Below are 25,945 nucleotides of genomic sequence, written 5' to 3'. Positions count from 1 at the left end.
CACTCTGAAATAACTGCATTCATTTTACATTATTTTTTCACCATCAATTAAATATATTCAAGAAACACACAAGAAAGGTCAACACTTTTCTCAGTAAGTAAAACAACATGACCAGACAACATCAACATCCAAATGAGAAAACAAACAGATACACAAATATGGAGCAGAGATGGAAGGTAGGTCATCTAACATATCACAAAATATCCCAAGGTCGTAAGAAAAAAGCAAGACTTGAAGCAACATGTTAGCCCGTAAAAGCCACTATTTTGGGGGGACCCCATTCATTGATTCACTGGTAGAAGAGCTATAAATATCCTAATCTGGTCAGTACTGCCATCTCAACCACCATATTTGCCTATGAAGAGGGCAACAGTATCCCCAGATGTAGACACAGACACTTCCCCACGCGAGAACATGAAAGAACGGTGAACAATAAGCAACACTGGTTACAGTCTAGTTCATCGGGTGCAGAACAGGTTGACCAAGACTGTGTGGCGTGTGTGTTAGTTTAGCGATGGGAACTCAGTGAAGGTTTGTGAGCACATGTGTGTGACGGAAGCACAACTCTCTTGCGAGACGTTGCTTCAGTGAAAACATGAATCTGACACGAAAGAGGAAGTAGTACCTGTGACGGTTTCATTAAATGGTCCTGGACCCTTAATGGGAAAACCATCAATCTCGATCCATTCACCTCCTAAATTAGGGAAATGCAACTTGATAGTTAGAAACGAGGACTGTTGGGTTTTCCACATTACAGTGCATCCATAATGTATAATTAAATGATCTTTTCAACAATCTTCAAAAGGATCTGCTCAGCCCATGTTAGTGACTCAACACCTCAGCTTTACGGACAATACATATTTTACGTCTTTTACATATGGTTTACTCTAGCGAGTATTCAAAACGTCTGGATGAAATGCTAATAACCTACATTAAAACTATTTTAAAAGAAAAGATAAGCCTCTTCCACTTTTCAATCTGTCAGCTTGCTATACAAGTCTAAAAAGTTCTTGTTCAAAAATTATTTAATAACTCTAAATTTATATTTACTGGAAGAAGCAAGGAGGGATGTCTCTCCCAATCTAAGTAACAACACTACAGCCTCTGATTCTAGATAGGACTTACCAGGTGGGCTTTCAGCTCTGTAAACAGGACGGCTCACTCCACTGTGGTTTTCTGCAGTAAGCAGCACAAAGTACACTACCCCCGGCTCTGAAACATACGGTTCATATCAAGCCACCGATTCAGATCTCCAAGAATGACAGAGTTTCACTCACTAACCATGAATAACCATCTTCCTTATACCAGTTATAACCAAATACAAAAATCCAAATTCAGTGACAAGCATAATGATAGATGTCTCTCTTTTTTTAAATTAAAATCACTAACATTCTTCTCATGCAACTGAAAAACACATGACCCAAAGAACATAAACTTTATTTCATACAAGGTACATGCCATGTGGAATAAACCTGGATTCATCAACACTCAACAAAAAGAGCTTTTGAAGGTTTTAATGTGAAATCCATGTAGGAAACAGGAACTCCTTGTCCACTAAATAGGTGTTTGAACATACACTGTCAATCACTACTAATAATCTTTCCCCATTAGAGGCTCCAGATGAAAATCTCCAGAAAATAATAAGAAATGTCAATGTAACTCATAAAATGTAGCACATGGGAAATCTTCACTGCAATACGTAAAGCTTCATGAAATTTTCTCCTTTTCACAATAAAATGTTCCCCTTACTATGTCTGCATGTTGTTTTTGACCATTCCAACAAAAAGCTAGAAAAATGTATATATCCTGGAGTCTTGGAAATGCTAATCTTGACATAACTGGGCTTCACTTTTTGATTTTCATCTAGGGGTCAAGGCCAAATAGCAGAGGTCTCTTAGGCTGAGCTCCTAAAGTTGATGGGATGGGAAAAAAAATGAAGATCCGTGTTACAGGGGAGGGCACCCTGAACGTGTAGCCCTGCAAAGTAAAACCCTACTAAGTACTAGGTTTCCTGAAAATGAATCACTCTCTTGTGACAGGTAAGTGGGGTGCCAATTCCTTGAAGAGATGAAAGTCTGTGGGTATTTCAGGGGATGAGAGCTGGAGAGATGAGGGTTAGTTCTGTCAAAGGTCATAATGACAATGACATTTCTCAAAGTAGGGAGCATTACTGTAACAAAACTTCACTCAGTCCTCAAGACAGAGGCCATGAACAGAAGCCTGGCTGATGCCCCCTGAGATGCCTGCTGTGATCAAGACAGTGACTTCTATCTCACTGTAGCAGGGCCTGGTGGCATTCAGGGTTTGGCACGACCCACCAGGCTAATTGGGAAATGCCCCGGGGTCAGGCAGAATGCAGAATCATGCTTCACCAGACACTTTCTCTCTTTACTCTGAGCTTGTTTGTATTTCAAAGAAATTTAATCCACATGTGTTTGATACCCATAGAGTTAACTCATCAGAAAGTTGTCTGGGAGATACTATTTGTTTTTTAGTGAGCTCTACGACTCTCTTTTCACATGTTTTTCTTCTCTGCAGCCATCATAACAACCCAAGGTTTGAGCAAGCAGATATGATCTGCTCATGCCTTTGATCTGATAGAATCTCCATTTAACCTCACAGCTGGACTTGGGGAGCCAAGGTGATGTGGAAGAGATTAAGGGAAATGGACATTTAGCTGAAGCCATGAGGAAGGGAGTCTGTCTTCCTTCATCTCTCTTTTATACACTTTCTGCTCTGTTACCCAGGAAGCGTGATGTCAAATGCAGGAGGTGGAGAAGGAGTAAGTGTGGTCAACTGTGGTCAGGGGACCAAAGCTGAGGAGCCCATGATCCACTAAAGGATCAAAGTGCTAAGGTGGCACAAGAGGAGACCTGTTTCCTAAATGCTGACTTCTCTTCCTTCCTCATGATCCATCTTAACGTTGGGCCATGACATGGTGCAAGAATCAATGGGGCTTTAGGTTACTGGAATCAAAAAGTGGAAGACAGAGGATTCAGAGGCAGCTCGAAGCCTAAGCCCAAAACCAACTACATCTGCACTTATAAGACAAAATATATTGAGGCAAGATCTCAAATATTCCAAACCTCCAGAATCAAGTTAAAATCAAATTTAAATGGGGCAAAGTGTTACATCTCTAACCAGACGTGGCTAGGCATAACGTATTCCACATCTACAGGGACATACAACTTGACCAATCCCTGATTATAAAATGGCATATAAGTTCGAAGTCTCTAGATCAGCCCACTCAATTGTTTAGCAGTCAAGTTTCTATGAAGCAAAAAAGGATCAATCTACTTTCTGAAAACACATTCAGAAACTAAAAATCATCTGCTGCATCAGTTTGGAAACAGGAATACTTGAGTTCACATGCACTGATGGGGAAGCCCAAGTGCCCAACGCCAGCTGTCAAACAGCAGCCTCTGACAAGCATCTCAGAACTCAGCTCTCCATTCCCAAAGAACCGTAAGGGACCTTGAGCCCAGCCATGGGTTGTCTCACAGTCATCCTAAGAACGCAACTGAGAATGTTGGTGCACAGTTAATTCTGACTGGGAACAAGATCAGAGTGTCACTTACCCACATCCTCAATAAGGAAGGAGTATGTCTCCGCATTCACCTTGATGTATTTAAGACTTTTCAGTGACTTCCCATAGGCAATGTTGTAATGCTCCACAGGTCTACTGGTAGCATCTTTGGGTGGGTCCCACGTGACTTTCAGGCCCATTTTAGTGGACAGCAGTTTCACGTGCCTTGGCTTCAGTGGGTGGTCAACTATGTAAACAGCGCAACTATCAACTCATGGCAATAACAGATTGGGAAAATGAATTTTTTTAATCCTCTTTGATATTGTTAGGAAAACAGTAAATGACGTTTAATCAGTATGATCCGAAATACTTTAAGGACAGTCATGTATTTGCACAGCATTACAATATGGCAACAAAACAAATATACCAAACCCACAGGCCTTCGTGTATTTTGGATAACTGTGGGTGGTAAATTTAAACCAAAAGGGAAATAAATCAATATAAACTCTAGGCATTGTCTGGCTTGATTACACTGTCTTGCTAGTGACAGAATAACAAATTAGTGATTTGCCATACTCTCCAGTAGCATTTATATAGTAAATAAGTTATTAGTATGTTGTGTGATACAGTTGGACAATCTTTAAACATCTCTGAGAAAACAGCATAAAACTGTCCTGATTAAGAAAAATATCCATTGTATTCTAAGTGAGATAACAGAAGCATTCATTTCCACAAAGAAAACAAACCAAGATCATCAACAGCTTAAAGGGTGAGTAAAACTCTGGTTCTATCTGCATATGTCTAATTTAAATGTTTCCATATTGTGTTCCAGAAGAAAAACAAGTTAGTACCAAGTACAATCACTTTTTTATCTTGACTTATGAGGTTCCAAAGAAATTCACTTCATTTTCAAAATTACTAAAGTGAAACATAACATTTTGTCAAACAAAATCTCTCTACTCACTAACTAACTGATATTGTAATGCAACATAATATAAACGTGTGTGAAATATTCAAGCAACAGTCAAACAAATCTAGGGCAAACCTGGAACTGAAACTGACTATTGAGTAAAGCATGCTGCAAGAAAGAAAAAAGTAACCTAAAAACAAAACCAACAGCCTTTAAACAGTAACTTTAAGAAAAACGCATTTGGAGGCTCAGGGAAGAAGAAAAGAAAAGGAGCATGTTTAGTGATGACATATATGTGAGTTAGTACGTGATTTTAATATTGGATGAAAATTCTGAACAGAATAAACATAGATAATTCTAACACACATCAGTCCTCCCAAAATTGCCCATTGCCTCTGGAGTAAAATGATTAGCAAGGGAAAGAACTCCTTAGAGAAATTCAAGGGATGAAAGAAGAGTATGAATTTGAGGATTTTGAAGCGTTAGAGAAAGAATGTCTATTCTGGAGACAGAAGCATGATGTTAGGGTATGGACAAAAATCTACAAAGCATTCCCTCCCAACTCCAGAGGTGAGGTTCCTGTAAACCTGTGAGGGAGGAATCACAGGTAAGTGGCCTCATGCTCTTTGGGAAATTTTGAGTTGGGAAGACTATGAAGACACCAATCATTTTCTAGGCATTTAAAATTAGCAATAGTGGTTACTCTTCTCTAATTTCATTTACCTTTCCTTACCTACAAGCAACTTCAGCAGGAATCATTCCCAGGAATCCAACATTTCACACTGACCAAAAGGTGTGTAGAAGCAAAACAAGATATCCGAAAACTACAAATGGAAGTTCATGGTTGAATGTTTCTCCCAAGGAAGAATATAAATGAATGAATATACATATCGCATTTTTCTTTACAGCAAATCTCCATCAAGAAAAGCGAGATCTTGAATAGACATTCTAAAATGTGAGAAACGTGAAACCTAAATACTGTCACATTTTCTACCGGGCACTAGTGATTCAATCAGTACACAGCTACCTAGGCCAGAACATGATTTACCTTTATTACTGACACATGAAAAGAGCAATTTATAAATATGTTCATTGTTCTTCTCTGCGATACCTTGCATTTATCCTTGGAAATTATTCTGTGCTGAGTCACACAGCTACACCAGGGATGGAGCCAACTACAAACATGGCTTTGCCCAACTCTAAAGCCCAGCTCTGCCAGAAGCTCATGCTCCCTCGGAATTGCTCTCTTATTATCAATGATCAATGACCATATCCACTGAAACATACTATCCTAAAACAAATTGTAAGATCTCCAGAGCTGTTTACCACCCCACCACCCTCCACCCCACCTTCCCCCACCATCTTCCTCTCCTGGGAGCACTCTTCCTCCCTACCCACCACAATCACTTCACCTTGTGCTGCGCGTCCTCATCGACCCCTCTCTTCTGGAAGGAATGGAATAAGTGAGTGATGTTCTGTCTCAGGAATTTGCTTCTTATGACAAAACTTTAAACCAGAGGAGTGACTTTCTAATAGTGACAATTTAAGCCTTAGAGAGTTACCTAATGAAGGTTATTTTTAACATAAAGGCCTTTTGGGGACCCTGAAACAAAACCTTACAGGCAACCTTATCGTCAGTCTCCTTATAAGATCAATTCGGAATTTAAGGTTCTCAAAATGCCTTAGGCCAAATATCGCGACCTCCTCCTCCCACCCACCGCACCACACACAGACTGGGCCAGTTAAACAAAACACTTGACCTGATGAGATATTTTCATTTCCTGGATTCCCATCGACGTTGATATTAAAATTGATGTCATTTTTGGTGCTTCATGCCTAACTCGTCCATGACTAACTCAGAGAGAACTGGACAAAAAGACAAATAAGAGACCCAGATAAAAAGCAATCCCGCCCATCATTCCAGCCCTGCCTCTCACCTGCAGTGCCTCAGCTCTGAGTGAAGTCATCAAACCAGCATCTAACTAAGGAGCAGTCATTCCAGCAAGCACAAATCAATGTGCATGAGCTTAGATTGCTTGACAGAAAACTTATCCTTGGGGTTAGAAGTATGACAGTTTGTTCTATTCCCGATCATTGTTTTGATGGTCTCATGAGTGCAATCGTTCAATGTGAAATAAAGCTATAAGGAGTGTGAATGTGGCTTTGGGCTCTGTTGGTTGCATTCTGAGTTCTGTGTTCTGGAATCAGCACTTTGATAGCATAAAGATGAAATATGACAAAGTGAGTCCTTGTTTATTTTTAAGTATTCTTAGAAACTTGAAACAGACCATCCTCTCTGCTGGACAAATGAATCATAGAATCTTTGTAATCATTTACAGTATTCTCATCTAATGAAGATGATACTGGATACATTCTTTAAAGCTATCTATCCATGCACTGGGTCTCTAAAGAAAAATGACAAACCCAAACATCAATTCAGCAGGAATCATATAGTCCAATAGAGGGAACATTGGGAGGAAACTTCACAGTCCATGCATGAAGGTAGGGCCATGACAAGATGATTTTTTCATATTCACAGGATGCAAAAATGAGCTTAAGTTGCAGCCTAAGGGAATTGGGTTACATGAAAAGAATTTCCTGTCTGTGTCCTTCCTCATTCAAGACTGTCTTTGAGTGGAGACAGATGGTAAGGTGCTCCAGACAGAAGAAGAAAGCCAGTAACAGCCTGCTATGACTTCAAAGATTTCATAACACAGCAAAATCACTTCCACAGTTCATACCAGTAAACTTTATTCAGATTCAAGAATATTTTGCTGGGGACTGAGTGGCAAAATAATATTTTGGTGGCCGTTCAGATACCCAGCAATTGCCAGGCTAGACACTTCTGTGCCATAGCTCCCATGGGGAATAGGACCTCTATTGGTTTGCTGGAGAATGAAAAATAAGGGCACAATCAGCACCTAGATTTCTTACTTTGGTCTAGCACCAACTCCAGGACTTATGCAAAAGGGCCCAAAGAGGCCAGTTTGGTCCAAGGGTCAAAGTATGGATCCATGACTGCTCTTAGATAGATGGATTCCAAGATTCCAATGGCTCTTCAATGTCTGTCCTTGAAGAGTCTTCAGTTTGCACAGACAGGCCTCCAGAGATTCCCCGGGGTTGCTGACATGCTGAGTCCAGAACTAAGCCTGAGTCCAGCAGTAGGTCTCTGGGCCAACCTGACCAATATATCTGCAGGGTCTGTTCATCATAGTAGATGGGGCACCATACCTCATCTTCTCACTCAGGGCTGCCTACACACTTGGTGCTCACTTAAATGGTTTATGGTTGAAGGAAAAGATGTAAGACCAACAAGATCAATCCAGGAGTCTCCAAGGACCATGCCTGCAAGTAATGAAGACCATGAAATGCCTACAAGGACCATGAACCTCCAGCAAGTGACATCTATGGAGAATATATGCTCCATCTAAAGGCACAATTCAGTTTAGGTTCCTGCTGATGAAAAGAAATTCAGACAAAAATGTCCAGGCTCCACATTGTCAGACATTCTGGGATTTTTTTCTAAGAAGCTAAAACCCTGATTTTTGTGTGAAAACTCCCAATTGTATATTAATTGGTGATTAACTCCATTAAAAAAAAACACTACGTAGGGACACACACACACACATACACACACGAGCTGCCAGACTCAGTCCACTGGCGGCCAGTCAGTGACCTCTACCTTGACCCCAGAAGAAATCCTTTAGTTGTTGACCCAGACAACTTCCTCGTGTCTAATTTCAATTCAGAGACTCTGTGAATCTGGGTCCGTGAGGAAAGTCTATGAATCAAGATGAAAGCTAAAGTCTGGAGAGGAACTAGAGCAATCCCAGCCCCTGAAGGCATCAGGTACAGATCTGTCCAAGGAATCACATCACACCCCTAGACCTCCCCTCTGTCCCTCAAGAGACCAGAAGGCTCTGAAAAAGCTGTCCTGGGCTCCAAGAAGTAGGGAGATGCATCCCAGCAAGCCTTCAGGGAGAGGAGTGTGGGATGCTACACAGGCTTCAACTACCAGCAAAACTGTTGACTTCTGCATGTCTATTTCTGGCCTAACCATTCCAGACCAATATTCCCCTACTGTCTATATGGTCCAATATGAGTTTCAAACTGAACACTTTCAGAATGAAATTCAATATCCAATTATTCAAAATCTTGGTTCAGACAACACCACCTGTCCAAGCACCTGAATTAGATGTTCAGCATCATCCTTCAGTGTCCAGGCATATCCATGGTGGACGAAAATAAGCATGCTTCCTCTCAAGGGAACTCTGTCAAGCACTGTTTCTCAGAATAAAGAGAAGGAAGGTTCAGAATCAGTGAATAAAGTGAATCAATGGTAAAAATAATGCCATAATGACACAATTCATAAAGAAATCATGCTGAGAAAACTGTGATTTGAAATAGTAACTGAATCTTTCTGGATTAAAAGTGTTGCTTTTGGTCTTGGTTTTGTTTCAATTTTTTAATGACATATAGTTACTTCATTAAGTTCTCAAGGTAGGTAAAAGGAAAAAGATGAATGGATGGTAGATTTTAGAGGTGGGGGCAGAGGTGGTTATAAGAGCATGACATGGCTGGGCATGGTGGCTCACGTAGGTTATCCCAGCACTTTGGGAGACTGCAGCAGGTGGATCACCTGAGCCAAGGAGTCTGAGACCAGTCTGAGCAACATGGTGAAACCTCATTTCTATATATAAAAAAATACAAAAAAATTAGCTAGACATGGTGTCGTGCACCTGTAGTCCCAGCTACATGGGAGGCTGAGGTGGGAGCATTGCTTGAGCCTGGGAGGGCAGGATGCAGTGAGCTGTGATTTATCATTGTACCACCACATCCTAGCCTGGGCGACAGAGTGAGACCCTGTCACAAAAAAAAAAAAAAAAAAAAAAAAGGACGACTAATCCAGGGATAAACAAAGAATAAAATCATCTTCTATCAGGCATAATTCCTTTGAATATGCTCCATTTTAACTTTGAAATGCACTGATTTTAGCCAAATGTTCTACAGCACCGAAAGTGTTGGCTCAGAGTCAGCATTCAATATTAGGTGTATAAATGAATACTTTAAGTTTGATTTACAGTCAGTCTACCATTTAGAAACAAAATAGCAACTGATAAGCATGCTTACATTTTTTAATTCTGTGATTGCACTGAAACAGAGCTTACCACTCACATAATCGTTGTAGATAATGAAGTTAAAATACACAGCTGAGATTTAAAAAAATCCACTAATAAAATGTTGAATAGGTAAAACCAAATATTTTCTGAGATAATAAATGATGGAACAGTTGCAAGAAAAACAAATGCTATTTCTTCTTTGATTTTTCTACCAAGTATTCCCTTGAGAAAATTATTCAAGTAACTAAAAATCCATTTGATTTGATTTGAAAATCAAGTCTTCAAATAATAGATTTGAGTTATCTTTGGATCTCAAAACTCCTGGTCCCACTGTACTTAGACAATTCATTGATTCCTAGGACCCATCTCTTATAGTGATATGGTTTGGCACTGTGTCCCCACCCAAATCTCGTGTTGAATTGTGATCCTGAGTGTTGGAGGTACGGGGTGATGAGATCATGGAGTGGTTGCTAATGGTTTAGCACCATCCCCCTAGTGCTGTCCCATGATAGAGTCTCACAAGATATGGTTATTTGAAAGTGTGTGGCACCTCCCCTTTCGCTCTCTTGCTCCACCATCGTAGACATGCTTACTTCCCCTTCGCTTTCCGCCAAGCTTGTAAATTTCCTGAGGCCTCCTAGCCTTGCTTCCTGCACAGCCTGAAGAACCGTGAGTCAATTAAATCTCTTTTCTTCTTAAGTTACCCAGTCTCAGGTAGTTCTTTACAGCAGCATGAGAACGAACTGATACAAATACCAAATGGAATACATTTGGCCAAGCAATAAAAGGGCCTATATATTTCTAGTGTGCTGATCAATAACAAATTACATTTCAGTTTCATTTCCCCAGGCTAAATGTATGAAGCACCCATTCCTGAACTTGAAGCATGAGGCACAAAAGTGCTCATGATGAACATTTGAGTTCAAAACAAAATTCAACAAACAGATAAAAGAGTCAGAAAGCAAAATATCAGGTTTATTGCTGACAAAGCTGAACTGGAGAATGTGGGCTCTAACGTGTGGTCACCATTGTGCTTCCTACCTCCTCGTCTCCCTGCTCCAGCTCTGGACCATTGGAGGACCCAGAAGGAGACTGCAGGGCAGACTACTCAGCAAGCAGCTTCCCAGCTGTGGACAGAGAGCAACCGGCCTAGACCTCACCCCATGAACTCCCACAGGGATGTGGGAGTGGAGCCAAATGGAACTTTCCCGTAGGAAGGCAGACCTGAGAGAAGACACTCACACCTGTGGCTTCTAATCCATTCACGCCACCAGGTAAAGAAAGAAGGACGACCAGGCTGTACTCCTCCCAATCGCCCTCGGCTGCAGCGTGGAGTGCGGGATAGGGGACAGGCCAGAAACGTCCTCTGTTGTGCTCATTGGCACCACAGCTCCTCTCCTTGGAAGCTCCCTGAACATCCCCAGCTGCTTGTCCCTGACCCAATGGGTGCAACGGTCAACCTGTGGTCAAGCTGTGGCTGCCCCTCAGGGTGAGGATGAGGACCACCTTGCCCCACCTTCAGGAGATGACCTGGATTCATCAGTGACCTGCCATGTATCTTCCTGGGATTAAAGATGGGAATACCGCCCCTATCAGGACCCCAGAAGGCTTTGACATGGGTAAAACTCATTCTTTAGCCAACTCCAAAGTCAAGCTGACCTCCAGGCTGAAAATTTACTGCTGTCCTGACCTATTCCAATGCCAAATTTTCACCAGTTTATGCTGTCCGAAAGAGCCCAGCACAGTCCCAGGAATGAGATGACATAACGGCATGACAATCTGCTCATAACACAATACAAGCAATATAAAAACACCCAGATTTTCACAGAAATCCCTCCCATCACAAAATTCCCAGGGGAAATTTAAAGTCCAAAAGTAGGGCTTTCTTTGTCTCATAGCTCAAAACCGAAAGAAATTAAAGTCCAAATAGCTTTCCTCCTTTACTTCTTATACTATTCGGCCTCAGCCAGGGAAGAGTCTTTCCAATGCCCAGGAGGGGTGAGAGTTCCCTTAGCAACTGTGGCCTCTGCCATCATTCACTGAAATCAGTGCCATTTCTTCAGGGCTCCCTGAAGTAAGAATAAGTGAATCCAAAGTGTCCTGCTTGCCTAAATTCTTAGAGTCCTCCACAAAATCTCCATAAGGAAGCCAATCCACACTGTATTGTGGAAACAATACACATCATTTCTGTCTATCCAGTAAAGCTCCCCTGATTCTTCTGGTAATGGACGTGTGACCCCAAACTGCCCAGGGAACTTCCCAGGAATTGTTCTAACTGGAGCTGGACCGGAGATATGGCCAGTATTTTCTACTCATGAGGCTGTGGAGGAAGAATCCTGGCATTGCTGGTGACCAGCTCTTGCTCTCACATTGAGAAGAGACCAGAGGTGAGGAGAGAGTTCCAATGATGCTTACAGCCCTAGTTCTAGGCATCCCAAAGGCCAGCTGGCCCCCTGCCTATCCCATGGTATAGCGCCAAGAACCAGTGAATTCTGGAATTTAAATGAGCTCAAGTTGGGTTTTTGCCATCCATAGTCAGACCCCGATGGGCTAGAACATTATTAATCGAGATCTTCTATGAAAATAAAAATTGGCCAGGTGCAGCAGCTCACGCCTATAATCCCAGCACTTGGGGAGGCTAAGGCGGGCAGATCATCTGAGGTCAGGAGTTCAAGACCAGCCTGGCCAACATGGTGAAACCCTGTCTCTACTAAAAATACAAAAATTAGCCAGGCAGGCATGGTGGTGGGCACCTGTAATCCCAGCTATTCTGGAGGCTGAGGCGGGAGAATCGCTTGAACCTGGGAGGCGGAGGTTGCAGTGAGCTGAGATTTCGCCACTGCACTCCAGCCTGGATGACAGAGTGAGACTCCATCTTAAAAAAAAAAAAAAAAAAAAAGTAAAAATTAACATTTCTGAAGCTACTCCCACAGCCAGTGTATTTGGACGCACTCAAAGAAATTGAGGCGGCCGGGCACGGTGGCTCATGCCTGTAATCCCAGCACTTTGGGAGGCCGAGGCAGGTGGATCACGAGGTCAGGAGATCGAGACCATCCTGGCTAACACGGTGAAACCCCGTCTCTACTAAAAATACAAAAAAAAATTAGCTGGGCCTGGTGGCAGGCGACTGTAGTCCCAGCTACTCAGGAGGCTGAGGCAGGAGAATGGAGTGAACCCGGGAGGCGGAGCTTGCAGTGAGCCAAGATTGAACCACTGCACTCCAGCCTGGGCAACAGAGTGAGACTCTGTCTCAAAAAAAAAAAAAAAAGAAAAAGAAAAAAAAAAGAAATTGAGGCAGATACCACCTGGTACGGCTGCCATTCCTAGTGGAGCATTCACGGCAGCCCACCCAGCCTGCAGCAAATGCCAAGGAGCCAGTGAGGACAGCCTAAGTTACAAAGAAGCTCCCAAAGGAATGTTAAGGGCTTTGGAAATACACTGGTCCAATAAAACCCCAAAAATGCTGAAGTTATTTCTTAAGTATACCAAAGATTGCTCTTTATTGCAACAAACCCTTCATGCTTACGTAAGTCTGCCTACTTCATCTTTGTTTGAAGTTCAAGTTTTACTTTCCATTGGAAACCGCCAAATACTTCCCAGACTCTGAAATGAAGAAAACACAGATCTCAGTGTAACCACACGTCTTGGACCAAAAAGTCAACAGATAATCAGCCAGAAAAGGTTAGGATGTACTACAATAGCAGTATAGCTTGGAGGTAGGAATCAATGTGATATACGACACAGAGACTAGGATTCAGAGGAAAGGTGGAAAAATTCAGCTATTATTCATACGATACCAGACAGCACAGAAATATTCAGAAATTCAGAAACATCAGATGGCTGACAACACATGGGCAAAACACTAGAACGACTCAAATGACTGACCAAATTTTAAATATTTTTTCAAATGGATGTTGGAATTATATTTGGCAAATATTTATGACCCAGCCCCCCACCCAGAAAAAAAAACCCTGGAAGTCCAGGTTGTTTCATGGTTCTGTGATGTAAAACTAATACTAGTAAAATTAGCGGATGGTGGATTGAATTTTCCCCGAGGAGGCTGCTGTTGGGTAGACAAAGTCTGGGTATGAAAATAACCACCTGGGTCCCCTTCTAACATTTCTCAATACTCATGGGTTTCAATAGAAGTGTTTTCCACAGTTGGCATTGGGTTCTTTAAGGATAACTGTACAAAAAATAAAATCAAACCCTAGCTCTTCGGAGTCTGAACTTATTATAAAACACACTAGGAAATTGAAAGAGCTTTACAAACAAAACTCTGACACCACCTGGTGCTTTGTCAGGTCAGAGGAACATCAAGGCAAGCAGGTGTCCCAGGTCCCAGGGGAGATGGAGGACAGCAATGGAAGCAGATCGTGTCCTACAGACTTTATCCCTGGTTCACATTCCTCACTGCCCAATCCATTTCCCCATGAAACTCTAACTTACTGGATTCTACTCCAGGCCCCTAAGCGCTCTGTTATGTTCACCTGGGGAGGGTGGACACTGATGGAGTGAGGAGCTCTGCCCTAGGCTGCAGGTCCCCATTACTGGCTGCAGCCAATACTCACTCCTGAGCAGAGGAGCCAGCAGCACCCCTGGGCTCACCTCTCCAGCCACCCCAGCCCCACGTAAATTCCCTGTGGTTGTCACCAGCTGTTCTTCCAGCATTTTGATAACAACGCATCATTTTATTCAGACAAAAAGGCCAAATTTTCATGCATGCATGCCAATGTACTTATAAGGGTACACTGGATAGTCACTGAATACAGTTGTGAATCATATTTTTTCTTCATCATCTCAAAGAAGCCAAATGGTGAAGCCATCCAAATCTCCAAGGGGGAACCACTGGCCAATCTTTAAATGGCATTTGTCAGATCCATTTCTATCCCCTCCAGACTGTCAGCGCCACCACCACCTCCACCCATTTCTGTGCGAGTGCTTTCCACCTCTGGTGAGTTTCAAGTGGCTGCATGTCAGGGTGATCCTCACACCTGGGCTTCAGTAGACTGCATCCTGTGCCAGAGACCCCTGTGTCTCTGGGCTCTGCCTGGGGGCTGCATGTCAGCTTGCCATGCAGGTGACTGCCAGGCATGCTACCTCACATGAAAAGGTCCCATGGAAAGAGCTTCCATGGTGCCTGGGCAGCTCACTTTTGCCTCTAGGGACCTCAGGAATTGGCTCCCAACCTCCAGCCAAGTTCGCCTGCACCATTGCACTATGTGGGCAAACTAAGCCTTTCATTCAGAAGCGCTCTCATTATCTCAAGGGTTAATGGCTCCTTATGGACAAAGTTTGCCTAGAATGTGTTAGATTCTAGGTTGTTTGTTTATTTGCATTTCAGGGGAAATTGGAGCAAAGAGAAAGAATATTCATTAATATAGTTCATCTTTCATTATTCCCTTTCATTATCTTCCTACTTTACTCCCTCCTTCTCCACCACCCGCCAACTTGGAAAAGATCTACAAAGCAGAAAAATACAAAAATGGAACAGTAAAATGAAACATGAAGAAATTCTGTTTCAAAATAAACTGCAAGCAGCAAAACTAAAATCAAACTCTCAAGCCAATAGGAACTGACTGTAATTTGCTCAGAGAATATTCTTAAAATAAATCTCCCTTATCCCTCAAGATGTTTCTGAGACATTTTAAGCTGGATTTTTATTAGTCCCATTCAAGTCCAGTTTCCCAACTAATATATAACAGTCTGGCAGATTGCATTAAATTCAGAAACCACCACTGTAGACACTATGGATTGGCTACCCAAAAGCTATTCCCAGCTTCTTTCTCCCTTGCCTTCTACTACAGAGGCTGGAATACTAAACATTCAGTCATGACTTTTTAGCTTCCCTTGCAGCTAGGATGGCCATATGATCAACTCTAGCCAATGACAGACATAGGGAGGTTCGTCCTGCCATTTCTCAGAAAGCATTTTAAAGGGGTTAGGTTTGGCTGTTATGGGCTGGTGGCCTTTTGTACCTTCCTCCTTTTTTACCCCTTGGGATGTCAACATTATACCTGGCGATGCAGCTGCCAACTTAAAACATGGAGTGACAATCTTGAGAATGATGACAGCAAAGTGGAAAATGGAACAAGGCTGTGTGTCCATAACCTTGTTAAACCATGGGACAGTCCTGGTCTCTCTGCTCCCAAGTTTACTGGTGAATGAGATAATTCTCTTACTTGTTTAGCCACTGTTGTCAGCAGCCCAACCCACTGCTACCTAACATCACTTCTGGATTTGTAAAATCAAATCATCGTCCTGATTTTTAAATGAGAACTGCTTTGGTTTAATTTTCATTACTTTCTGTTTGTTATTTTTAAGGGATCCCCTCTGGGAATTTAATTTTGACCATTTCAATGCTTATTTGTCAGTAGGCCATTGACTTAAGTAATTACATCTGCCCAGAGAGTGATGCAGCCGTAAGTCAGACTGAACTTCACCATCAGATCTGGCTGAATTCAATCATTAGGATTTGAGGTTTTAAAGTTCTTGGCCATTTTGTTTAGGATCCAGTGTAAGCAAAAGCTACTGTTTCAGAGCAAAAACAAGACTCCCCCCGCCACCCTCCATATAAACCACCAGCTTCCCAGAATGGTTTAGGGAAATGAAACTGGAGGAATTCCATAGATATATTTGTTTATAACAATCATAAGAAATAACAGGCCCTAAAGAGCAAATGCCTATAGTTGGGAAGGGCTCATGCCTTCCATTGGCAGGCATCAGAGACCCAACTAGAAGCCAGTACTTTGCAGGTTTTTGTGGAATTTTTTCGCACATTCTTCAAATTCAATTTGTAACCAAGAAATAGTTTCTTAAAGAATGACCATTGTTTGCTAGTCCAGCTAGTCTCAGCCTACTATAAACTGCTTGGCATGCCAGACCAAAAACCACTCCCTGAAAATTTATTCGTTTTCCCAAAATGTGAAAGTCATTGTCTAACTATGTTAAACACTTGGGCATTACTGTACCCAAAATCACCACTCTTGTTACTCAGAAAGCTCCCTGAAAAACACCCTTAGAAGAGAGGCCAAGCAAAGGTTCTGGAGAGGTAGGTTTGAAACAGAGTGAATGAGACAGACATGACCAAGAGCCAGCTACCACACAGACCCAGTGACAACGCCACTTGCTAATGAGCCATTTTTAAAACATTTCAGATAATAAAACTCATTTAATGATTATGAATGGGCATAGGTAAATTATCAATAAAAAGGGGAAAATACACTACACACCTAATAAGCTAAGAGTTTAAGTTTTGGATCCATTTGTAATAGAAAAAAATATTTAAGGAAGTAAAAAAGAAAAGAAAGGAACATTTGCTGACCACCTACTTAGTGCCAGCCATTTCATTCATTTATGGAACAGATATTTACTGAGTGCCTACTATATGTCAGATTCTAAGCAAGGAACTAGCAACATAGAAGTGATTTAAAATCAGCTGTGTTATCATAACTATTTTCTCTTTGATCCCCATTTCAAAGCCTGTGCACTGCACTTCGGTGTTCGCATTTTTATAAATAAGGAAACTGAGTCACAGAAAGTTAAGTGATTTGCCCAAGGGCACACATCTAGTAAGTGACAGTCAAGCTCAGACCCATCTGAAACTATGGACCATGCTGTTTCTACTATACTTTGTTCCCTCTCAGCTGTAATTATAATTAAAAGCAATAAGTATAAACCTGGAGATAAATCAGAACCAAAGATATAAAACTGAAAGCTAGTGGTGGCAGCTGAATGCGTAAGGACACATGAGCTCGTGCCCTGAATGGATCTTGTGAATGCAAGATTTTATGCTGCCAAATCTTCATCTCTTGCTCCTCAGCTTACTCTATGTCCAACAACAGTGAGCGTCTCCGCCTAGAAGCAACTCTTCTCGGGTCCTCCCTGACCACTAGACTAGCTTCTGGGACACCACACTCCCTGGTTTCTCTTCCACATCGTCGGTTACCCCGTCTTGGTCTCCTTTGCCAGCTCCTCCTCCTCTGCCAGAACTCTAAATGGTAGAGCACTGTAGAGCCCAGCTCTGGCTTTCCCTCTTCTCTACTGCACTCCTTTCTTCTCTACCCATGTAGCACACCTGGTGCTATGACTGCAAAGACCATCCATATGTGGAAGGCTCCTGAATTCCCAGCTGCAGCCCTGGCTTCTCCTCTGAGCTCCAGTGTGTCCAACTGTCTACTCAACATCTCCACCCAAAGAACACAGAGGTCTGAGGGATGACAGTTTAAATCATTTAAATCTGAAATTTTAGTGGTAGGAGAACCAGAAAAAAGTTGCATCACAGAAGCAGGAGAGATTTTCAGGAAGAAGGGAATGTCCACCAGTGTCAAGTCAAGTCGAGGCTGAAAAGAGCCCATTTTTCTCCTCTTGAAAGAGAGTGTCCACCACCATTCAAGGCCCTCAGAGAAAGCAAATATGCCACTCAAGTTTCTCTCCACAAATATCAAACTTAGTCCGTTTTTCTATGAATGTAGCTAATCCTACCTACCTCATAGGATTGATGCAAGAATAAAATATGAAAGAAAATCATAGAACACTCCACACATGTGAGATAACATCAATATGAGGAATAAATGCCACAGAACACCTGATATCCCCAATCACAACCCAGTACAAAATGACCCAGCCTGATTCCCAGTATCTCAGCTCTTGGCCAATTCTCCCTCCGCACACAGCAGAGCTGGCATTTGGTCCTCATTTCCTTCCATCTTGGAAAATATACTTTTAATTGGAATTTTAAAATCTTGACAGTTGAAAGGAAACTTAGATAATTTGATTCAGCTTCTCCTCTTCCATCTGCCTATTGATTGTAAATCCAAAATAGTCTTCAATGATTTCCATGACTGGACAGACCCAGTCAAATTCCAACACATTTCCCTACCTTCAAAGGTAAACATCTGTGAATATGCTATTCAACTGGGTGACATAGAGTTACTAAGCAAGCCACTCCCCTGAGAATACAAGTGAATTAATTTGGAGATATGTAAGAAAGGCAATGGGCTTCAATTTACTGAAGGAAGCAATACAGTGGCACATGAAAGAGTGAGGGTATCAGGCATTTACTATCAGCTGAGTGCCACTAACAAGAAACATTATCAGGGTCCAGGGGAACAGAAGTCCTCCCAAAGCTAGGATAATCAGAGAACAGAGTATGGCATTAATGGAATTCAAGGAGTGATTTTACTAGAGATTTTCCCATGTGTGGAAGCCCTGGGTCACTCACTGCTTTCCAGGGCTTGAATTCCAAGAGGACTCATAGTCTGTCCCTCTCTGTGGCTGTGACCCAGCCTATCTTTGACTCCTCAAAATGCTGAGAATTGTTTCCTGTAATGAAACTACATTACAATTTCAGAGTGCCAGTGGACCCCACAGAACTCATCCCAAGGACCCCAAGTCAGATTCCGCATGCTTGTTAAGAGGGACACAAAATCTGCTCAGATGATATCTAGTGTTTGTCCCCTGAACCTCATCCTCCCTAGGTGCTAGCACTGAACATGCAGTCATGATGCAGCTGTGAAAATAAGATCACCCCAAGGCCTCACATCCTTTGGGTGTGGTTTGTTTGAATATCAGCAGGTACATATGTGGATTCTGAGAATTATTAGCCAAAACAAGATACTTCAATTCTCCCAGTCTATCAGAAAGCAGTAGAAGGAAATTGTTGGGTGGGGTGGAAAGTGGTATTAAAAAACAGACTGGAGCCAGGGCACATGTTATAGGAAAAGAGAACATGGTGGTTTTCCATATCATCAAGAAGGTCAAAGGCTGTCAGATCCATGGCCCATGGACCATCTGTGGTAGAACAGGACTGCCTTCATCTCATGACCTGGAAGTCTCAACTAGAAAATACAATCTAGACAGAAAAAAAGAGAAAGGCACATCCCAAATTTTACAGAATAGGAAAAAAAATGTACTAATTTTTTGAGTTTCAGATTGAGTCAACACCAAAGTGTGCCCACCAGGCAAAGTTCTCAGACATAGTTGGTGGTTCCTCTTCCTGATCTTACAGTTCTCTATGTTTCAATGTAAAAACACTACATCTGGCAAGTAGAAGTTGATTAGAAAGTCCAAGATGATCCTATATTGCTACATTTATCATATTTGATTGTCATTTATGGCCACAGCAATCCCAACTTCTTTATTGCTAAATCTTTGTAACCCCAGAGCCTAGCACAGTGCCTTGCCCACAGAAGATGTGAGTTAATTACTTATTATTTAATCTATCAGTGAAAGACCTAGCCAGGCTTGATCAAATAATTAAGACCACTTGAATGTCCATAGGTCTTTGGAACTCCAGGTTGACAGTTCAGCACACAATGCATCTCAGGGGCTTATCCCTTCCTCATCTGAGCTATGGCCCAGTGCTGGAAGCTGATGAACTCTTTTGCCTACTGAAAAGGAATCATCACTGATAATTAGAGAAATGCAAATCAAAACTACAATGAGATACCATCTCGCGCCAGTCAGAATGGCGATTATTAAGAAGTCAAGAAACAACAGATGCTATCGAGGTTATGGAGAAACAGGAACGTTTTTACACTGTTGATGGGAATTTAAATTAGTTCAACCATTGTGGAAGATAGTGTGGTAATTCCTCAAAGATTTAAAACTGGAAATACCATTTGACCCAGCAACCTAATTACTGGGTCTATACCAAAAAGAATATAAGTAATTCTATTATAAATATACATGCCCATGTATGTTCACTGCAGCACTATTCACAACAGCAGACATGAAATCAACCCAAATGCCCATCAATGATAGACTGGATTTTAAAAATGTGGGACATATACACCATGGAATACTATGCAGCCATAAGAAGGAATGAGATCATGTCCTTTGCAGGGCCTTGGATGATGCTGGAAGCCATTATCCTCAGCAGACTAATACAGGAACAGAAAACCAAACATGCATGTTCTCACTTATAAGTAGGAACTGAACAATAAGAACACGTGGACACAGGGAGGGGAACAGCACACACTGGGGCCTGTCAGGGGAGGACAGGGGTTGGGGCAGAGCATCAGGAAAAATAACTAATGCATGCCAGGCTTAATACCTCAGTGATGGGTTGGCAGGTGCTGCAAACCACCATGGCACACATTTACCTATGTAACAAACCTGCACATCCTCCACATGTACCCTGGAACTTAAAATTACAATTAAATTAAAAACTAAAAAAAGAAAAGGAATCATGTTGGTAAGCACACCATACGTTATGAGTTAAATTGTATCCCTTCCAAAAATACATTGAAATTCTAACCGCTGGTATTTGTGAATGTGACTTTATTGGGAAATTTTGGAAATACAGTCTTACAGAGTTAAGATGGCCAAACCTAATCCCATATGACCGGTGTCTTTATAAGAGAAGACGCAGGGAGAATGCCATATGACGTGGAGGCAGAGGTTGGACTGATGTGTCTAAAAGCCAAGGAAACCACAAGAAGCTAGGAAGAAGCAAGGACAGGCTTTCTCCCAGGGCCTTCCAAGAGAGTATGACTGGCTCTACAGATTCCAGACTTCCAGCTCCGGAGCTGCAAGATAATACATTTCTGTTGTTTAAATGTATTATCTTACAGCAGCCCTAGGACACTCACATACTGTGTAAATTCAATTCTTCTCTCCAACTGAAAATGGACTTCCAACACAAAGCAACTCTCTCACTAATGCATATGCTGACACCACACAGTTAGGGTGGGAGGGAAGCAGGGCACTGTCCCACACTCGGCACCACCCCCTTATTCTGCTGGAGGCTGGTCAACATACATAAATATATTTAGGTATATCATATGTAACTAATACCAAAGAAAGCACATCCAGTCATTTAGTAAGCAGTCACTGAGCCTCTGCTATTTGCAGGCAGCATTCTAGACACAGAGGCTACAGCAGGGAATAAAACCAACACAATGTCCTCCCCTCATGGAGCTTACATTCCAGCAAAGGAAGATAGCCAAGTATCAAATAAGCCAGTAAAATATATGAAATGCCAGGTGTTGATGAGGGTGTGGAGCAAAATAAGGTAGTGATAAGATGTGCTGGGGGTAAAGATAGGATTACCCTGTAAAAGGCAGGGAGAAGTCCAGAAGGCCTCTTGAGAAGATGTTGCACAAAGAACCTGAAGAGGATGAGGCATCAACCCATAGACTGTTTTTGTTTTTGTTTGAGACGGAGTCTTGCCCTGTCGCCCAGGCTGGAGTGCAGTGGCCCAATCTTGGCTCACTGCAGCCTCCGCCTCCTGGGTTCAAGCGATTCTCCTGCCTCAGCCTCTTGAGTAGCTGGGACTACAGGCGTCTGCCACCATGCCTGGCTAATTTTTGTATTTTTAGTAGAGACAGGGTTTCACCATTTTGGCCAGGCTGGTCTCGATCTCCTGACCTCAGGCAGGTGATCTGCCTGCCTTGGCTTCCCAAAGTGCTGGGATTATAGACATGAGCCACTGCACCCAGCTATCAACCCACTGATGTTCATGGAAGGTTGCTCAGGCAAAAGGAACGGCCAGTGCAAAAGCCCTAAGGCTGGAAGAGGCCTCGTACATTGCAGGACCAGCCAGGAGGCCGGAGGCCAAAGCAGATGGCAGACGGCGAGGGAGGGCGTGATATGGAAAGGATCATGCACAGTCTGGAAAACCTGTTGGGACTCTGGTTTGTATCTGAGGGAGTCAGGGAGCTATTGGAAGGTTCTGTGACATTGTGCATCACGAGAATCGCTGCAGCTGCTGTCCTGAGACTGGAATGTTGCGGGAGAGGACAGGAGCAGCAAGACTATGGAGAGGTCACTGCAAAAATCCAGGTAATACAGTTTGGACCAGGGTGGTAGCCACACTTCCCTGAGATGCCAAATTGCATGCCATGACTTCTCCATTTACAAAAAAAAAAAAAAAAAAAAACACTTGCAAGCTAACTGCAGTGATCACAAGCAGAATGGGCAAAATACATTTAAAAATAGGCTTTGGACAATCTCAAAAGGTGACATACTGTAGAACGGCATTTATATGATATTCTTAAAATGACAAAATTATAAAATGGGAGAACAGATTTGTGTCTGGGGTGGATGGGAGGAAGGAAGGTAAATGTGGCTACATTAGGTAGCACCAGGGCCTTCTCAGAGAACTCTTCTGCATCTTCACTGTCCTGGCTGGGATGCAGCACTACAGCTACACAAATGCCGCCTTTAGGAGAAACTGGGTGGAGGGTACATGGTACGTCCACCTTACTGCTGTCAACCTAAACAACAGAGAGGGAGACTCCAAGAGAAAATGATGTTGATTTAGGAGTATGTATTGCAATGGGAATTTGTATGCCACGGTGAACTATAGGCATATTCGGGGAGTGAAAGGAAGACTAAGGCTTTTAAAGCGAAAATAAGGATGATAGCAATTGTCTTGAGATAATTATCCTTGGCTACAAGGATCAATGAAGAGGATAGTGCCAATCTGAGGATGGACAGGAAGTTGCTGGGCAGATGTCAGGTTGTCACGGCCTTTTGCAAGCTTGTAATTTTTGTAGTCTTTGCTGAGAGCTCTTGTTATCAGGCATTCGTGCATAGAACCCTCCCCTCCTGGCCTTTCATGGCTCTGTTTGTCAGGGGTTTTAGCACAAGTGACTCCATTTTGATTCTGACAACATTCATCCTTCTTATAATTGAACAGGAATCTATGACTATCTCAAAGTTAAAACTTTTTTAAAACATTTTTTGAAAAATAGCATTTAAGCCTAGGGTGAAGTCCAAACCGCCGACCTTTATGTCTAGGGGGGAATGGGCACAGCAGAATCGGCCATAAGAAATGATCACTGAAAGCACCCCACGACACTGCACTAAAGTAAACACAGCCACGCCAGCTTCTCTGTGAAGGGCACACCTGAGCTTTCTGTCCTCTAAGTGTGACTGATGCATCATCACGAGCACACATCCATCAGAGGAGGCCAAGCCTTCTCTGCAGGGGGATTTTATTTTATATGTGATTCTGTGCCACCATGGCAGTTTTCCCCACCAGCCCCCAGAGCACCCATAAATTTCACAGAGCTTTTGTCAAAAGCAGCTTCTACTCTTGATTCTTCAGAAGGGGTTCACAGTGAGCCCGCCTGCCCCAGTTCCTGCCCTCCCCTGCCTAGCTAGGGCAGCTTCTCCTGAGCTCCTAGGACACCACACCTGACCACACCTGTCACACCCCATCCAGCCCCGTGAGTTCCGCCATGGGTGACTGTGGATGAGACTTCATCTCCAGACAAATGAGGGGTCATGAAAAATTAGGAGACATCACTGCACACCTTTCTAAGGTACTTTATTAAAATGCTAGCTAACTCCAGCCACAGCACTAGGTCTTAAGGTACCCGCTATCCACACTTCTTCAAGAGCGGCACATGCTCATCTCCACTCTGTTTGTAGACTTAGTGAAAGTCTCAGTAAATCGTGTCCATTTATTTCCTCTTTAAGCCAAGTTACTTACCACTCCCCACCCATGAACTCCTAAAATTGCACAGGGTCTTTCCTCGGGAACCACACTGAATTGGGCACAGACCCACCTCTGGCCCCAAAGCCAACATACTCAACTGTTCAAGACCTGCACTATAATTCAATCCTACCAGACTGCCCACATGTAAATACATGAGACTTATGCTACCCTGGAGCCCTTTCCAAAATAGGACTGTTCTAGAACATATGAGCCATTTCAGAAAACATGGAACAAAGATGATTCTTCAAATGAGATATGACTGGAGGCAATACAATATAGGCATTTGCTCTATATGGTCATGAAGAAGGCTCCAGACAAGTAGGCAAATATAGAAGAAGCCCCAAACAATGAACAAAAGCCGCAATGGCCCCTTCTGGCCAGAGCCCCATGCAGTACTGGGATTGGCTGCTACCTGACCTCCCACTGACCCAGCGACGTGCCACCTTATGGCACTCCCTCGGTGGCCACCAACACTATGGATCAAGGTCAGACCCCAGGACCTTCCTGAGCTGGGTGCCTCCTACACCTCCAACCCCGAATGCCACCCATTGACCCAGAGCAGCACTTAGCAGGAGCCACCCCGGACATTCCTGGTTCCTTGCATGTGACTTCACATGTGCAGCAGGGTCTGTTCCTCGACCACAGATGTCCTTCCTTGGCGTCTTTCTCCAGCTAATGCCTATGCCCTTCTCAAAAGGGCTCAAATATAGCTGGCCTTGACCTCCCAGTCAATTCACCCCCAAGACACCTGTGCCACCTCTGTCCTAGCACGCATCACCCGTCTGCATTATCCTCATCCAGCCCTCCTTGCCTGTGTGTCCTCTGACAGCAGGCACTATGTTCATCTGACTTTATGTCTGTGTCTGACTCCTAGTAACCCTTGCTGAATGGATGAATGAATGAATGGACATCCTTCAAATGGAGACTCACACAAAGTTAGAGCTGGAGGGCCCTTCACGATATCTAGGTCAATCCCCTCCCTTTGCAGATGAGAAAACTGAGGCCTGAGGAGTTATGACCCACCCAAGGTCACACAGCCAAATTGGTGGATCAGTTAGGACCTAATAAACCAGATGAAGGGACGTGACACCATAAAACAGTCCCTAAATAGCAGAGCCCAGCATTTAAATGGCACATTTCTCCTGAGAAGTTCAAGACACTTTAACGCTGTGAGCATCAGCCTCACCACCTCTGTGAGACGTAGGGACTTGTCAACTGTATATATTAGCCACTAATGTTTCTCAGCATTATTCCTTGACTTAAATGGTCCAGTAAACAAAACTGAATGTCTTAGCACAAGGTGGTGGCACTTCCGGGAGCCTTCTGTTTAAATACAGTCTCAAAGGTTCAAAGTTGTGATTTCCATGGTAAGGATCAAGCACTCACGGAGAGCCCCTGAAATTAAGTGGTAAAGAGTTTGGGTAACAGGTTAGACACTCAGCACCGGCTTCAAGGAGCTGACAGGCAAGCTTGACAGGACCACCAAGGAAAGGGGGCTTCCCACAGTGAGGACCCTGCTCATATCCACAGGCCAAATCCGACTTGTAACAGAGGCTAGATTCACTGCCACTTTGTCTTAAGTTAAGCCCTGCTGGAGTTCAACACATTTCAGTACCTCACATAATCATTTTTCAACAGCCAACAGCAATGTTACAAAAGTAAACTCAGGAAGGCATTCTGAGCAGATCAAAGATGTGAGTGTTGGCAGTCACATTCAGCCTAGAGAAGAAAACAAGGAGATACAGTAAACGCACAAACCAACCAGAACAGGAGTGTCTTTAGGGAGAGTGTGGGATCTGGACCCCAAAGACTGAGTATTAGATTACAGACGTTGGGAAAACCAGTTAACCTCTCTGACCTCAGTTCCCCCAGTAGCAAGATGAGGATGTTACTGACTTCACAAGGTCACTGTGAAAATTAAATTAAATAACAGAGAGAAA

At 42.9% G+C, this 25,945-nt stretch overlaps 1 protein-coding gene across 2 annotated transcripts in view; it reads right to left on the bottom strand.

Annotated features, from left to right (window-relative positions):
• FNDC1 (fibronectin type III domain containing 1) overlaps positions 1-25,945 on the bottom strand; it is a 100,057-nt gene that overhangs the window by 68,276 nt on the left and 5,836 nt on the right. Inside the window, exons 2-4 of one of the 2 annotated variants that reach the window (XM_024249199.3) lie at positions 3,579-3,773; positions 1,126-1,212; positions 626-694 (exon numbers count right to left, since the gene is read on the bottom strand). In XM_024249199.3, coding sequence (XP_024104967.3) covers positions 626-694; positions 1,126-1,212; positions 3,579-3,773 — 351 coding nt within the window. Of the gene's footprint in view, positions 1-625; positions 695-1,125; positions 1,213-3,578; positions 3,822-25,945 lie in introns of those variants that run through there. The other variant, XM_063725078.1, reaches the window with a different exon arrangement.

Source organism: Pongo abelii, chromosome 5, assembly GCF_028885655.2.
Source record: "Pongo abelii isolate AG06213 chromosome 5, NHGRI_mPonAbe1-v2.0_pri, whole genome shotgun sequence".
NCBI classification, from domain to species: domain Eukaryota; kingdom Metazoa; phylum Chordata; class Mammalia; order Primates; family Hominidae; genus Pongo; species Pongo abelii.
The sequence above is the reverse complement of the archived record's forward strand: the minus strand, read 5'-3'. Positions and strand labels throughout refer to the sequence as shown.